The following is a 17,976-nucleotide window of genomic DNA, read 5'->3' as shown; positions in this document are numbered from 1 at the left end:
TATGATTTTATAGACCTATCAGATTCCCCCCCCTCCCCTTTTTTCTAAGCTGAACAGCCCTAATCTTTTTAGTTCCTCGTATGGAAGTTTCCATATCCTTGATCACCTTTGTTGCTTTTCTTTGAACCTTTTCCAGTTCTTTGGAGATGGGGTGACCAGAACTGGACACAGTATTCAAGGTGTAGGCGCACCATATATTTATGTAGGAGCATTATGATTCTATGATGATGATATTTTCTGTCTTATTTTCTATACCTTTCCTAATAGTTCCTAACAGACATTTAGCCTTTTTGACTGGTGCTGTGTATTGAATGGACGTTTTCAGAGAGCTGTCCACAGTGAGGCCAAGATCTCTTTCTTGAGTGGCAATAGCTAATTCAGAATCCATCACTATGTATATATAGCTGGGATTATTTTTTCCAATGTTCATTACTTTGCACTTAACATTGAATTTGATCTGCCATCTTGTTGCCCAGTCACCCAGCTTTGTGAGTGTAACTCCTCAGAGTCTGCTTTGGACTTGACTATCTTGAATTAATTCTGTATTGTCCAGAAACATTGCCACTTCTGTTCGTCCCCTTTTGCAGATCATTCATTAGTATGTTGAACAGATACAGATCGCTGGGGAACCCCGCTATTCACCTCTTTCCACTAGGAAAATTGATTATTTATTCCTACCCTTCAATAAACCCTTTAAACCTGTTTTATTTTGTAGAAGACAAACAGGACTGTCTCGATCTCAGATCAAGTATAAAACATCAAGCCCTAGAAACTCATGAGCTATGCTGTCAAGTATCAGAGGGGTAGCCATGTTAGTATGGATCTGTAAAAAGCGCAAAGAGTCCTGTGGCATCTTATAGACTAACAGACGTATTAGAGCATAAGCTTTCATGGGTGAATACCCACTTTGTCAGATGTCGCTTTATGAGCTATGCTGTTAGCTGAGGGACCAGCAGTCAGTTGCACCAGATGCTGTTCTCCTGTGACAAGAAATCTTGTATTGGAGGAAGCAGGGAAAAGAGGGAAGAGAAGATCGATCTTTGGACAGATGCAGGAACTCTGATATAACCAAGTCTGCTGTGTCCAGGTTGGTGAGACTAAGATCGTGCTGGGTCTCTTCTGCCAAATCTCCATAAATATTTCAAGGATGAATGGAAATGTGGAGGAAAGGTGTAAGAGGACCTCTTTCTTGTCAGTGTAAAAAAGGTGTCTAATACACGTGGGATCCCTGCTTGGTTTCAAACAGATCTTCACATGAGCCACCAAAGGTCTGAATGCTCACTTGTGATGGATGATGTGTCCCCTTCCACTTGATGTAAGCAACTTTTTTTTTTTTAAAGTGTCAAGTGCAGAGCAGATATTATTTTAATGAACCCCATCCACTTTGACTGATTACTTTCTGATAGAGGCAACACAATTATGTTTCTGATCTGTGGTGAAAAGATTTGTAAGCCAGCCTGATGGCCCTCAGCTCTAGCAAATTTATGTGGAGCTGCTGCTCGTTAGGCTTCCGAAGACCACAGACAGAGATCCTAAATGTGTTCCCCATCCTAGATTGGAGGCATTCATGATATTTGTTATCAGAACAGGTTGAGATAAATGCATTTTTTTAAAGACATTCCCTGGTTTTAGCCACTACCATAGGGAGGTCTGAGGGAGAAACCGATAATAAAATGGGACATGATAGAAGTATATAAAATAATGGTCTAGAGAATGTAGATTAGAAGCTTCTGTTTTCCCCATCTCATAACACAAGAACAGGGGACATACAATGATATAAAGAAATGCTCTTTTGTTTAATGCATAATTTGACTGTGGAAACTGCCACAGGATGTTGATGAGGCTACTACTTTAGCACACTTCAGAAAGAGAGCAAACATTTATATGGATAAAAAGAATATCTAGAGTTATAATGGCTAATATTAAAGAGTATGGAAGGATTATAAAACTTGTGCTTCAGAGTTTAACCCAATTTCTCATGGATTGGTAACTGGTTAAAAGATAGGAAACAAAGGGTAGGTATAAATGGTCAGTTTTCAGAATGGAGAGAGGTAAATAGTGGTGTCCCCCAGGGGTCTGTTCTGGGACCAGTCCTATTCAACATATTCATAAATGATCTGGAAAAAGGGGTAAACAGTGAGGTGGCAAAATTTGCAGAGGATACAAAATTACTAAAGATAGTTAAGACCCAGGCAGACTGCAAAGAGCTACAAAAGGATCTCTCAAAACTGGGTGACTGGGCAACAAAATGGCAGATGAAATTTAATGTTGATAAATGCAAAGTAATGCACATTGGAAAGAATAATCCCAATTATACCTATAAAATGATGGGGTCTAAATTAGCTGTTACCACTCAAGAAAGAGATCTTGGAGTCAATGTGGATAGTTCTCTGAAAACATCCACTCAATGTGCAGCGGCAGTCAAAAAGGCAAACAGAATGCTGGGAATAATTAAGAAAGGGATTGATAATAGGACAGAAAATATCATGTTGCCTCTATAGAAATCCATGGTACGCCCACATCTTGAATAATATGTGCAGATGTGGTTGCCTCATCTCAAAAAAGATATATTGGAATTGAAAAAGGTTCAGAAAAGGGTAACAAAAATTATTAGGGGTATGGAATGGCTTTTATATGAGGCGAGATTAAGACTGAGACTTTTCAGTTTATGAAAGAGACGGCTAAGGGGAGATATGATTGATGTCTATAAAATCATGACTGGTGTAGAGAAAGCAGATAAGGAAGTGTTGTTTATTACTTCTCATATCACAAGAGCTAGGGATCACCAAATGAAATGAACAGGCAGCAGGTTTAAAACAAATAAAAGGAAGTATTTCTTCACACAACACACAGTCAACCTGTGGAACTCCTTGCCAGAGGATGTTGTGAAGGCCAAGACCATAACAGGGTTCAAAAAAGAACTAGATAAATTCATGGAGGATAGGTCCATCAATGGCTATTAGCTAGGATGGGCAGGGATGGTGTCCCTAGCCTCTGTTTGCCAGAAGCTGGGAATGAGTGACAGGGGATGGATCACTTGATGATTACCTGTTCTGTTCATTCCCTCTGGGGCACCTGGCATTGGCCACTATTGGAAGACAGGATACTGGGGGCTAGATGAACCTTTGGTCTGACCCAGTAGGGCCATTCTTATGTTCTTATGTTAATTAGGGAATAGGATAAAACTTTCGGGGGGGGGGGGTGCATGAAGAGGGGCAGATTATCCCACATCTGTCTACTGAGGGCTTTCTCACCCCTTCCTGTGAAGCATCTAGTACTGACTACAGTCTAAACAACGAAGAGTCCTTGTGGCACTTTAGAGACTAACACATTTATTTTGTTACTTTCTAAGGTGCCACAAGGATTCCTCATTGTTTTTGCTGATACAGACTAACACGGCTACCACTCTGAAACCTGACTACAGTCTGAAACAGAATGCTAAACTAGATGGATCACATGTCTGATTTGGCAATTCCTAATTTTGGGTAAGACCAAAGGTGAATTACAATATCAAAAATTTGAAAAAGTGAACTTTTCAGCCTAAAACTGACAATGAGATTTGTTTGTGTAATATGAAGTAAAAAGGGAGAGGTTGGTTCCAGCAGGAGTATGGGGCTTGAGGGACCTCTGTGTTTCCCTTCAACTACTGCTCTAATATGTTCAGTAGCAGCAGTCTTGACACATGATTTCTGCGGTGAGGTTCTATGGAGGTAATGCCATGAAAAAGAAATTGATTTTATTATCTGAATAAGTGGAAGTCAGTACGGAACTACTGATCTGTTATGTAACAGCAAGATCAAAGTGTATCTGAAGTCATTTCAGTTTGCCACTGTGCTGGAAATCTATTTTCTCATAACTATGCTGAGGTGCAATAAAAGAAGATCTAAGCCCAACTTCAGTACACTAGGCGATTATTTAAATCTTTAACAAAGCCTTAAAGGAAAAAATAATAGATCAGGCCTATGGAACCTTATGTTATTCCTTACATAAGTAGAAAATCATTTTGGTATACAATTAAAATAAAATCACCACTAGGGAAAATCTCTTTACATACAATTTTTTTTACATTTATTAGTTTGAAGTGGGGACTCAGCAAAACACATAAAAATGTAATGACTGTATAAATGGAATGTCCTGAGAACAAGTTCACTTGGAAAAGGTGATCCTTCTAGAGTGAGTAAAGTGTGTAATTGTTCCCAAACCACAGCAGGTATTTAAGGCAACAATCTAAATCAGACTAGCACGTAGCAAGGCAATTATTATGCACAGCAGAAAGGAAAACCTGTCCAGTAATTTATGGAAAGAACAGCATTTACAGAGAGTATATTTATAAAATATTTCCCTAATCCTGGTTATTTACTCAAGTTGATTTTGAAGGACGGCAAAATGGTATAGTTCAGTAACCAGGAAGTAGCTGAAGAATAGCATAGTCTGCAAGATGAGTCTGCTCCAGGAATTTGATTACTTACCAGTATGTGAAGTTGGAGTAAGGGGAGGAGGAGGAGCTACGTCTTGCGTTCCCCTCAGCCTCCCAGAGGCAGTGGAGGGTAAACCACGTACTGCAGGATTTCGTGTATGTCTCAATCTTTCCTCTCGTTCTCTCCTTTCACGTTCAGCATCTTCAGCGGCTCTGCTTGCACCCTGTAAGTCATGAAACTAGTTAACAATTAGGGCGCATATTGAGCTTAGTACTCCATTTCATATAAATACTAATTACTAAAATAACATTTAACACATGTATCAGAGGGGTAACCGTGTTAGTCTGGATCTGTAAAAAGCAACAGAGAGTCCTGTGGCACCTTTAAGACTAACAGATGTATTGGAGCATAAGCTTTCGTGGGTGGATGCATCCGACGAAGTGGGCATCCACCCATGAAAGCTTATGCTCCAATACATCTGTTAGTCTTAAAGGTGCCACAGGACTCTCTGTTGCATTTAACACATGGCGTGTGAAACGGAACCTGACAGTTTGTTCCTGTAAGTTCCCATAAAAACTATGGTATTGAATTTAATTTGTATTTCATTATAACATCCAGATATTATAGTTATGAGGAGGACTGGGGTGTCAGAAATCCTATCTAACACATGTCCATTGTCATGGCATCTGGGTACCTCACAATAGTTACAAGTAACAGTAATTGCCTTCTTCCAAAAATTCAGAAGGTGGCCTCACAAACCCCAGAACCTGCTTTGATGGGAAAATACCAATTAAAGATCTGGTTGTACTTGATCTTACTTTGTACCCTAAAGCTGATCACACTCGCAGACCACAAGAGGAGTGGAATTCATTGGTGAAGGACTTGACTGAGAACACCCTTTTCCTGGGTCTGAAAAATACACCAGAAACAACCCTGCTGATATTAGGGCTTGTCTTCACTACGGGGAGATCGACACTGATGCAATCGATGAAGCAGGGGTCAATTTAGCGGGTCTAGTGAAGCCCCGCTAAATCAACGGCAGAGCGCTCTCTGGTCGACTCCGGTAGTCCAGCTCTCTGAGAAGAGTAAGGGAAGTCAACTGAAGAGCGTCTCCCATCGACACAGCACAGTGAAGACACCAGGGTAAGTCGACCTAAGCAACGTCGAATCCAGCTACGTTATTCACTTAGCTGGAGTAGCATAACTTGGGTTGACTTATCCCAGTAGTGAAGACAAGGCCTTAGCCATTGTGACAGGACATAGTGGAAAAGCAATCTTTAGGGTTCCATGTCACTCAAGACTTACATCAATCAGCACTTGAAGCTGCATTCAGAAGTATGAAACACTGGTATAATATACTCTTAGAAAATCACCCTCTCAAGAGCTGAACCATTTCATTCTCCACAAGCTGAGTCCGCTTGAAACTCTTAAGGAAGCTACTGGCAGAGGACATTGCAGTAATCTAGTTTTGAAGTGAAAAACAAGGATCACCATTAGGTCAGCATCTGATTAGAAGCTGGTTCCAACTATTGCCAACTTTCAAAAAATCCAAGAGTAGGGCACTGATCAAAGAATAATCTGAACTGGCAAACTAAGTTAGGTAACTTGCGCAAATTTCTGTAGATCTCATTCAATCCATATAAAATGCAACTGCTAAGCTCTCCTTACCAGTTGATCTGATCACATCCCTGGCCCCCCTCTGAATATGTAGAAGGATTCCCTTCACTTATGTACTGCATCAACTTTTGCTGGCATTACCATAGGCTTCTATTTAGCACTTTTTTGTTCGTGTATCTTCTGTCAAGGGTGCCTAGGGGTTTAAATAATGACAACTTTGACACCCTCTTCGTCCATGCCTCTCAGCTATCACCGAGCTTTCTTTTAATGTTGTCCTCAATGCATGCAATTCCATTCCTGAACTGATCTACAAAGCCACTTTCCTCTCTTTCATTTAAATCCCTCTTGAAGATACACCTCTTTCTGGCGGCATAACAAAAGCAGCTGACAAAATCACTGACTTACTTCCTTCACTTATTTAACTTATACTTTAAACTGCTCATCCATGCTGAAGGACTCAATGCAGAGGTGGAGGGACATAAGAACACTGCAACTGAACCTGTGAATTGGTCTCAGGGATATACATGTGGGGTTGAATGGTGGATAATTAGAATTTCACTTAAAAAACAATTATATAACAAGAGGCATTCAGTCACCCCGATCATTTTGCTTATACATTTTATCCCTTTCCTCCCCCCTTGATGATACTTGGTAGGGTTTTTTTTCAGATTATAAGCCTTTCCAAGCAAGGTGTGTATCTTCTTCTATGTTTGGGAGGGACAGTATGGGAACTAATGCAATATAAAGTTTTAAAAATTATTTGTTTTTGTAGATGTTTTATAAACTTGGGTAGTTTGCATTTTCTGATAACTAGATGCAGCAAATTTTTCTTTGAATGATCTGAGATTCATAGTAATGAAACTGGGATGGGCAGCAGCAAGATCAGAAATTTTGTTTCAACAAATAGCTTGAAGAAAACTGGGATGGAGATCACCAGAATTAGAGCTACAATAGCAGAATTATATTTTCCCAAACATTCCCTACACCTCTCCAGAATGCAGCACTGATTAGGTGTCCCAAGAGCAACAGGCTCGGCAACTCTGAAAACCCCTTCTGAACAAAAGCATAATAAAAACGCCAATAAATATTATTCTAAGCACAGGGATTCAATCAAAAGATTTCCTACTTTGGGGAAGGCCACTTGTGCCAAATTTCTCCCTCGTGATCAATTATTGTCCTGTTCCTCCTACTCTAGGTAATAGACATCCATTATTCTGGTACAGTGATTTCTAGTAATTACTGGTTATGTCTACACTGCAATGTAAGCCTGGTCTCAGATTCAGGCTTGAGCCTAGACCACCATTCCATCTACAAACAAATCTCTCAGAATGGTGGGAACAATGTAGTGGTACCCTTTGCGGTTTATATACTCTTGTGCTCCTTGAGGAGGGCAAACTATGGTCCCATGAGTCCCATCAATGGTCCCAGAGCAATCTGGAAAACCCCATTCTCTCAAAATTAGCAGTTACTTCAGGAATATCTTTTATGCTCGCCACCTTGGGTAAACCATGTGCCTGATTGCCTCAGGAACCTCTGCCACCACTTTACTCACAGTTGACTTTCCAACACCAAACTGGTTTGCAATAGACATGTAGCAGTCTGGGGTAGCCAATTTCCAGATGGCTATAGCAACCTGCTTCTGGACCAGTAAGGGTGGCTTCATGCATGTCTTTACACTAGTGGGTGGGGCAAACTTTCACAAAGCTCCAGAAACATAGCTTTCTTCATGCAAAAGTTCTGGAACCACTGCTGGTCATCCAAGGTCTGCATGATGATGTGATCCCATTAGTCTGTTATTGTGGTCCTGCACCAAAAGCACTAGTCTACATAGGGGGCATCAGCAGCTATATGGAGTGTCATGAGCAGCCTTAGCCAGTGAGAGTCTGCCATGCCTGCGTACTCCCTCTCCTCTGCCTCCTCCTCCTCCTCCTCATGGTCCATCATAATCTCTTTCAGTTGCTTTTGGTGGGCCAAAAAACACTGCCACAATGTCCACCAGCAGCTCACGGAAACTCTGCCCATTTCCTGACACAGGAGTGAAAACAAAAGCAAAGTAAGTTCTTTAAAAGGCACCTCCTCCACGATGCTGGGACCACATAGACCAAAAAGACCGATCAGCAAGACGTGTTGGCAGGATGTTCAAGCTTGCAGGATGGACGGTCAACTTTTCCCACAGTGCACTACCATCAAAGGGATAGAGCAGCTAGATTTCAGGAAGGCACCAGGGAGTCTGGGATATGGCTGGTTTGACTCAGGTCTGTGTGCTGCAGTATTGATCCCGAGCCCCAGGTTCAAGCTCAGGTTAGAAAAATCTTAATATAGGGTTAACAATCAGTGTAAACTCTCAAGCCCTGGGTTCTCTAACCCAGGGTCAGCCAACTTGCATCCCACTAATCCTGGACTTACATTGCAGTGTAGACATACTATGATCCCAGAGAGTGACAGAAATTAGATTTTCGATGTAAAGAATTAAATGTAACATTTTCACCTACAAGTTAAGGAATAAATTTACTAAAGAGTTTCAATAGAGATCTCATTTGAAAATTAACATCTTGCCACCTATTAATTCATAATGGGATGTTCCAATTCCCCTGAAGATTTTATTCTTAGTGTAAGGAATGTACTAGTTGATTGGACATCTCAATATTTCTTCAAGCCAATGCCCCCTCTCTTTACTAAAGAAATGAAGAGGCTCTGTAGAAAATCTTCTTCGAGCTTTCAGACTGTACCTCAAACACCAAAAGAAAGCTGGGCCCTCAGAAATGTTGTTTGAACACAGGGAGTCTTGGGTAGCAGTCAAAATATACACTGTTAGTAAAGAAATCAAACTTAAAATATATAGCAGCTATCCTAAATAGAAGAATTTGATTCTTCCAATGGCCTCTGACTAAGTCAGCAATGTTATTATCTACTTACAAATTTGAGCATGTTCCAGTCAAATACATAGTCATAGGAGAAGCCTTGTCGGTGGAACAGGTTTCTGAATAACTGTCTTAGATAAGAATAGTCTGGTTTGTCATCAAAACGCAAAGAGCGGCAGAAATTCAGGTATGTAGCAAACTCGGCTGTAACAAGAGAAATCTAGTTTACTAGCTTCATATTTACTTTTAAATAATTGTTCCAAAATTAATGTACTGTTTTCTGGGATAGCACAATTTTATCATCCTTTTCTACATGCAACACTATCTTCCCAACTATTCCTTCAGACACATCAAGCAATCAAAAAGATGCAGCACCATTTTAGTTGCTAAGCTATTAATTTTTCCTGGGGCAACTGTAATATTTACACTGCCAAGTCTACAGAAATTCTAAAGCCTAAAGACATTAAGATTTGGTTCAAGAATATAAATGTTACAGAATCCCCTGAATGAAAGGAAAATCAAAACCATAATGCTGGGACTTGGAGGAGACAGTACTGTGTCTCAATGGCACGGAGATAGGGTGGAACAAGGAAATGGTAGAAAATAAGCTATTGAATGGACTCCACCTATAAAGATGTGGGCATCAAAGGAAGGATTCGTGTGACATTCCATATTTCATCACCAATCACAAAGTAGGTAGAAACCCCACTTGCCAGCAGCAGAGAACATGACCTGACGAAAGAGTACCCACCCAAACAGCTGAAGGTGGGAGAGGAAAGAACAGGTTATACTCCTACAGTAGCAATGAGGACAGTGGACAGGAAAAACTATCTTATTTTGTGTGTGCCGTTCACTGCTTCTAAATGCATTTAAATTGTACTTTTCTCAGGATAGGGGCAGTCTCTATTTATGTAAAATTCCATGGAAGAGTATTCATTTTTGCTATTGGACACACCTATGTATTTAAAATGCAAAATGTAGCATAGCCTGCATCTACATAAAGGCAATAAACATGGGAAATGTTTAAAACATTGAATAAGCCACACTGAAATAATAAAAAAAAAATGTGTGTATGTATGTATGTATATAGACTGCGATTAATTGCGATAAATTTTTTTGAGTTAATTGCGTGAGTTAACTGCAATTAATTGACACTTATAAACAATACCAATTGAAATTTATTAAATATTTTTGGATGTTTTTTCTACATTTTCAATATTGATTTCAATTACAACACAGAATACAAAGTGCACAGTACTCACTTCATATTATTTTTTATTACAAATATATGTACTGTAAAAATGATAAACAAAAGAAATAGTATTTTTCAATTCACCTCATACAAGTACTGAAGTGCAATCTCTTATTGTGAAAGCGTAACTTACAAATACAGATTTTTTTTGGTTACATAACTGCACTCAAAAACAAAACAGTATAAAACTTTAGAGCTTAAAAGTCCACTCAGTCCTACCTCTTATTCTGCCAATCGCTAAGACAAACAAGTTTGTTTACATTGACAGGAGATATTGCTGCCTGCTTCTTGTTTACAGTGTCACCTGAAAGTGAGAAAAGGCGTTCGCATGGCACTGTTGTAGCTGCCGTTGCAAGGTATTTACATACCAGATATGCTAAACATTCATATGCCCCTTCATGCTTCGGCCACCATTCCAGAGGACATGCTTCCATGCTGATGATGCTCGTTAAAAAAATAATGTGTCCATTAAATTTGTGACTGTACTCCTTGGGGGGAGAATTGTATGTGTCCTGCTCTGTTTTACCCGCATTCTGCATATATTTCATGTTTAGCAATCTCGGATGATGACCCAGCACATGTTCGTTTTAAGAACACTTTCACAGCAGATTTGACAAAATGCAAAGAAGGTTCCGATGTGAGATTTCTAAAAATAAGTACAGCACTCAACCCAAGGTTTCAGAATCTGAAGTGCCATCCAAAATCTGAGAGGAACGAGGTGTGGAACATACTGTCAGAAGTCTTAAAAGAGCAACACTCTGATGCAGAAACTACAGAACCCAAACCACCAAAAAAGAAAATCAACCTTCTGCTGTTGGCATCTGACTCAGATGATGAAAATGAACATGCATCAGTCTGCACTGCTTTGGATCATTATCAAGCAGAACCCATCATCTGCATGAAAGCATGTCCTCTGGAATGGTGGTTGAAGCATGAAGGGATAGATGAATCTTTAGCACATCTGGCACGTAAACCTCTTGCAACGCCAGCTACAACAGTGCCATGCGAACGCCTTTTCTCACTTTCAGGTGACATTGTAAACAAGAAACAGGCAGCATTATCTCCTGAAAATTGTAACCGAACTTGTTTTTCTGAGTGATTGGCTGACCAAAAAGTAGGACTGAGTGGACTTGTAAGCTCTAAAGTTTTACATTGTACCAAAAAAAAACCTGCATTCAAAAATAAAACATAATTCTACATTTGTAAGTTCAACTTCCATGATAAAGAGATTGCACTACAGTACTTGTATGAGGTGAATTGAAAATTTTTTTTTACTATGCAAATATTTGTAATAAATAAATATAAATATAAAGTGAGCACTGTACACTTTGTATTCTGTGTTGTAATTGAAATTAATATATTTGAAAATGTAGTAAACATCCAAAAATATTTAAAATAAATGGTATTCTATTGTTGTTTAACAGCACGATAAATTTTTTTAATCGCATGATTAATCGCGATAAATTTTTTTAATCGCTTGACAGCCCTTATATGCACACACAAGCTATAACTCTGAATATTCTTGTTACGTATATATTACTATTCTACACCCTCCATGCAATAAATTATATATACACAATTATACATATACACAGTGGCAGAGTTAACGTTGTTTGAGAACTTTAGACTGCAAGCTTCCCATTTTTTATATTTTCAACCATAATGTAGCTTTGTTTCCTTAAAATGAAATGCAGACAACTCAAATGAATGGTTCAGAGAAGACAGATCAGGATCTTCTGTTGTCTCTTGTAACACAAGAACAAAGGGACATTCAATTAAATTGAAACGTGGCAAAATTCAAAACATATGAAAATAAATATGTTTTTCACACAATTCCAACTGTGGAAGTGTCACCACAGGTAGTTGTTGAGGCCAAAAACTTAACAAGATTCAAAGACTGGACATTTATACAGCTAACAAAAATGTTCACATTTCTAGTTAATGATAATAAACTGTGGAGGAGATTAAACCTCATGTGTCTGGGTTTAAAACAATTTTTAACTGCCAGAGATTAGGAAGATAACTAATTTTTCTGGGGAGGGAAGGGACAGTATGACAGGGCAGATCAAATGTGGGGGGAAACACTAGCCTAATGTAAGGTTTCTTGCATCTTCCTCTGAGGCATCTGGTGTTGGCCACTCTCAGAGACAGGATACTGGATCAGATGGACCATATATCCAGTCCAGTATGGTGTCAAGTATCAGGGGGTAGCCGTGTTAGTCTGTATCTACAAAAACAACAAGGAGTCTGGTGGCACCTTAAAGACTAACAGATTTATTTGGGCATAAGCTTTCGTGGGTAAAAACCTCACTTCTTCGGATGCATCACTCTATGCATCCAAAGAAGTGAGGTTTTTACCCACGAAAGCTTATGCCCAAATAAATCGGTTAGTCTTTAAGGTGCCACCAGACTCCTTGTTGTTTTTGTAGTCCAGTATGGTAATTCCTATGCTCCATGTTCCCAAGTACAGCAGGTGCTATTGGTGCATCTGACTTTGCAATCCAGCCCACTCAAACAAAGGGATGAAAACCTGGAACTGGTCAACTCCTATAAATAATTATTTTTGTCTGTCTTCATACAGCACAGCATTTTTACAAGAGCAAAAAGTATGATACAAGTACAGAGTCAGGAGACCTGGAGAGCCAGCTTTCAATCTCCAAGTCCCAATGAATGCACATTCAAATAAAATATAAAATTGAAGGTGAGGAGAGCTGGTCAAGGGACAGGGAGGGGTCCTGACAAGCAAGTATGATATCCATGTACATGAACATTTAGCCCATCATGGAGTTTGATATGCCTATTTATGAACAGATGTCAAAGTAATCACTAAATTAATGTAGCTTAAAATGTAAATAGTGATAGAACCTACCATTCAATGTCAACAAATTAAAAAAAAAAAGCTCACTTTGTCAATATACTATCAAAAGGATAACTTACAAGGATATCCTTTACACAAAACCTCAATGGGTGTAGACATTTTCTTTTCGCTGATACGTTCATATTTCTGTCTTTTTGTTGCTGCCTTCAGTCCCTGCCAGGGTAGTGAGCCCAGGTTAAAATACATCAGTACATAGCCCAAGGACTCCAAATCGTCTCTGCGAGACTGCTCTACAAAAGTATAAAAGTGGAGTTGTTAGGTTTGATGTTCTGGTGTGAAGGTACAAAAATGTTTATGCCACAAACTGTCACTGAAAGCCTTACAAATACATAATATATGGCTGGAGGTCAATAAGTCCATCTTAAACTTGCCAATAATTAGAAACAGTTATCCCTCTTGCAGTTATGCAAAAACTTGCTAATTCCTTGGAACCATTAGTTTCCTGCTTTTATTCCTACCTGCACACATAAGCCTAAAGAAAGTGACAGAGGAAAAGGTAGGAACTTCCCATTCTTGGTTCTGTATTACTACAGCTTCTAACCCAATATTAGCAGTGTCGTGTATAACTGAAATGGTTTATCCAAATTATGTTTGACAAAAACAAGCTTTTTCTTTGTAAGGTTCATTATGGAAGTAACAATATCATTGAATCCCTTTACAAAACCAAGTTCATTGCACACACCAGGGGACCCCTTGCATTCCTCCATTTCCCACCACAAGTTCCCTGTGTGCCACCTTTCCATTCCCTTCTATTTCCAATAAATCTCTGTAACCCACCTTTATGCCAAAGGTGCTACGTGCACCCCCTGCTTCCCGCCCACCCCCACTATTGTTATAGCTTTTCTTTCTTACTGGGATTCAGGGTTTTAGTATCTTCAATTCTATTGGAATGATGGCCAGAAATGAGATGGGGCATTATGTCGGAAGGCGTTAAATGATTCTATCAACCAGTTATTTGATTTATAGACAATTGCAGAGGTGCCTGAATTTGTGGTTCATCTAAATAGGAGGCAAGAACTCTGTGTGCCTCTCCTCCCCCCACATTTGCACCCTTTCAGTTTTCTAATTCCCCCCCCCCCAAAATCAACAGGGTTCTGCACATTGTTGCCTAAAATATTTGCTGAAATTCTGGAATGTATTGGATGCAGCATTCAAAAGTTATTGCATGACAAATAGACAGCATCAAGTTGAGTGTAAGCCTTGCAAACTCAGCCAATTAATAGTAATAGGCATTTTCTTTCAATGCATCAGCTACAAAAGAATATCTGCTTGCTAAAAGGATTTATCCAGATTGTGTATTTCATTAACTGAAGACTCAAAATGACAGATACATATTTTGCTAGACAGAAAGTTATCTGCCTCCAGCTCACCAATTCCAAGATGAGTGTTTATAGATGCATAACGGGCAGTTCCAGTTAAGTTTTTATTTTCACGATATGGAATGTGCTGGTGAGTTCGAGCATCCCGATACTTCTTGGCTAACCCAAAGTCTATGATGTAGACCAGATTGCCTTTCTTTCCCAGACCCATCAGGAAGTTATCAGGTTTTACATCTCGGTGGATGAAGTTCTTAGAGTGTATATATTCAATCCGACTAATCTAGATACAGAGAAGAAATTAATTCAAGAGACGTGCATGAATTTCTGTTACTAGAAACAGTCTTAAAAACAGACAAATTTTCTTAGCTGTTTTATCATTTAAAATCTCAGATTATTAAAAGAAATGGATTTTACAAAAGTCATTTACTTTTCACTACATTGTTTTCATATCTTTCTCGAGTTCCCTCACCTTAGTAAATTTCACATTTGTTTCTACTCAGCTTCACTTTCTGGCTGTTTTGCACTAGCACAATGTAACAACGTCTAGGTAGTAAACATTTCAGAAGAATATTTAAATTCCAACAAAAACTGTTTTAATTTAAACATTCATCAAAATTATTGATTTAAAGTTTTGCATTTACAAAAATAAACCTAATTTTGAGTGTTACAACCTTTAAAAGAGATAGCAAACCCCACCCACCTCTGAATTCCTGACAAGGGATATAGCTCAGTAAACTCTCTTTGAAAACTTTATTATGACAAGTACATTTCATCATCAAGAGCTTCAAAGCAATTTCCTACCATTTGGTCAGCAAGCAACAGGACTGTCTTCAGACTGAATTTCCTTGAACAAAAATTGAATAGATCTTCAAGGCTTGGTCCCAACAACTCCATCACCATTACATTATAGTCTCCTTCAGCTCCACACCATTTAATTGTGGGAATACCCACTAGAACAGAGAAAAATAGTTTTTTCACAGTGCTTTTCATCTGAGTTTTATAGATCATGAACGTGGACCTTCAAGACCCTTAAGACAGATTTAAAAAACACATTCTTCTGTAAATTTTAAATATTCCCAATGAGGGCTACTGTATTTCCAGTGACATATAATATTTTACACTATGTAAAGGCTTTCTGAGAATATAAACCTAAGATTCTGCAGAAGGACTAACACAAAATTTATAGCAGGAGATATCTAAACTAGCATCCTCCTCTTTCAAAAAAGAACTGACACACATATTGTGCTTAGCATGTAATCCCATGCATTAGTGCTTTGTTGGATCAGGGCCTTAGACAACATTTCACACATTCATACAGTCCCTATAAGGGAGGTAAATAGCTCCATTATACAGATGGACAGCCTGTGACAAGTAAGTGACTGAGGTAAAGTGACAGAGAGTGTGCTTGTCAGAACAAGCTTTAGAACTCAATTTTCTGATTTCCAGAACCATGATCATATCACAATAAAAACATTTATCTGTGCTTAGCGTTTGAAATGGATTTTATTTATTTGAAGCAGTTAACAATAAAAATAAGTTAACTATATGTTTAGGCCCCAAACCTCTGTTGGGATTGGCTAACATAATCCTCTGTGCCTGGACAGCATCCCACTGAAAGTCAATAAGACATCAGTATTGATAACCACCTCTTTTAAACTTTTAAAAAACTGAACAGAGCAAAAGAGCTATATTTTAACATTTTTCTGAGTTGTGTTGACTAGATTAGCAAATGGTAGTCTTCGGGGCAAATCCTCGAACACAGAAAAACTGAAGGAAACCTCCCCATTTCCAAAAGGGAATCTGAACACTAATGTATCTGATATCTATGAACACAGACAAAAATACTCTTATTAGACAGAAACTTAAGTTTACCTCCTCCCTGCATCATTTTGTAGATTTTACTCTCTATGTGGAGCTGAGGATGTTTGGTTTTCACACATTCCAATTTGATGGCAACCTCCTCACCGGCAGCAATGTCGGTTCCTAAGAAAAGAAAAGGACAATCGATATTGAAACGCAAGAAAAGCAAGGTATTTATTTCTAAATGTGTTTCCTGTATGGAAATTGATAATTTCAATTAAACAAGATGCTGACAAACTGTTCTATAATGATCATGTGACAGACTGACAATATCCTGAGTGAATCATATGGAATTAAAATAAACTTTACAGAATTAAGTTAAACCTTATTGAGTTAGGGTTAATATCTTTGGAGTACATTGTATTAAAATGCTATTGTACATGTGTTATTGTGGCATTGTATGTACCTCTCTAATAGGGAGGAGGATGCTAATCTAGTTCCTCTATTATTAGTCCTTTGAAGCCACATCATGGAGAGGTACCCATATACTAGTTCAAACTGGATTCTCCATTAACCAACAGACAACTAAAGGATTTTTGAACAAATAGGCTGGTTATAAACTGGCCCATGGTAGAGGGCTCCAATCCTTAGGGAGGTTGGAAGGAGTTGGCCTACTGAGGCCCCAGGAGACTGGGTGCTTGTTCTGAGCTGAAGCTGTGATGAACTGGTAACCACAAAGAATCCCATGGGGTTGGGAGGCAGAGGTTGTTGAAGGACTGCTCCTTCCACAATCTACATTAGGGTGAACCTTGGTGAGCTTATTAACGTTCATATAGGTTCTTTTATTGTTTTTGTTTTCTCTATAATGCTTTTTACCTTAATAATAAAGTGGGCTTGAATAAGAAGTGCTGTTTGGTACCTTATAACTTTAGCAACTGCACCTGTTAACTGTTTCTGAAGAGAAAGCAAGCAGGTGTTGTTGGGCAACCTGTCTGTGCTGGGAAGTGAAGGTAGGAACTTCCCATTCTTGGTTCTGTATTACTACAGCTTCTAACCCAATATTAGCAGTGTCGTGTATAACTGAAATGGTTTATCCAAATTATGTTTGACAAAAACAAGCTTTTTCTTTGTAAGGTTCATTATGGAAGTAACAATATCATTGAATCCCTTTACAAACCCAAGACAAAACTTGGTTAGACCAATAGTGGATTGGATCTGCTCTTACAGCATAATTCCTGTATGTTTCATGCGATCTTGCCAAGAGCCAATGAAAGTAGCTAATTTATTCTAACAAGCTCTGGCAAATGTTTGGAACCCAATTAACTTCAAGTCAATGTAGATATTAATGTTCTCCATAGCATAGAAATCTTGGCATTTAGCCAGGAAAGCAATATGGTGGTATGCCTCAGTTTCCCTTTTTTATACAGCACATTAGATCTGGAATGTCTTTTCTGCTGAGAAAAGTTCCAAGACTGGTTGCAGGCACTAGCTTTGAAATATCAGTATCACAAGGCCTTTTAACATAAAGTGTGTTCTTATATATCACTCTTAACATGTTCAAGGGTTTTTCCAAAAGATTAGGAAGATTGTACATTTTTATAGTTCTTGGTATCAGCCACACATTAGTTACAAGAGTTAACATCAAATCTATTACGAGTGTATATTTACAAACATTTTTGTGATGCCATGCCTTTGGCTCAATACCATTGGGGTTTTGCAAAAAGAACAGGAGTACTTGTGGCACCTTAGAGACTAACAAATTTATTAGAGCATAAGCTTTCGTGGGCTACAACCCACTTCTTCGGATGCATCCGAAGAAGTGGGTTGTAGC

General features: G+C 38.8%; 1 protein-coding gene across 4 annotated transcripts in view; it reads right to left on the bottom strand.

Moving 5' to 3' along the window:
- The window catches only part of CSNK1D (casein kinase 1 delta), a 32,196-nt gene extending 15,864 nt beyond the window's left edge, over nucleotides 1-16,332 (bottom strand). For 3 of the 4 annotated variants that reach the window (XM_026654572.2, XM_026654574.2, XM_026654573.2), the window contains exons 1-6: nucleotides 16,218-16,318; nucleotides 15,147-15,295; nucleotides 14,397-14,625; nucleotides 13,086-13,256; nucleotides 8,952-9,100; nucleotides 4,470-4,641 (exon numbers count right to left, since the gene is read on the bottom strand). In XM_026654572.2, the coding sequence (XP_026510357.1) occupies nucleotides 4,470-4,641; nucleotides 8,952-9,100; nucleotides 13,086-13,256; nucleotides 14,397-14,625; nucleotides 15,147-15,295; nucleotides 16,218-16,233 (886 nt within the window). In that variant the 5' untranslated portion in view covers nucleotides 16,234-16,318. Of the gene's footprint in view, nucleotides 1-4,469; nucleotides 4,642-8,951; nucleotides 9,101-13,085; nucleotides 13,257-14,396; nucleotides 14,626-15,146; nucleotides 15,296-16,217 lie in introns of all 4 variants that reach the window. The other variant, XM_026654575.2, reaches the window with a different exon arrangement.
- Between the last annotated feature and the right edge of the window lie 1,644 nt (nucleotides 16,333-17,976).

This window comes from Terrapene carolina, unplaced genomic scaffold (assembly GCF_002925995.2).
Source record: "Terrapene carolina triunguis isolate 2854851 unplaced genomic scaffold, T_m_triunguis-2.0 Scaffold192, whole genome shotgun sequence".
NCBI classification, from domain to species: Eukaryota; Metazoa; Chordata; order Testudines; family Emydidae; genus Terrapene; species Terrapene triunguis.
This window is presented reverse-complemented; position numbering and strand designations above follow the sequence as displayed.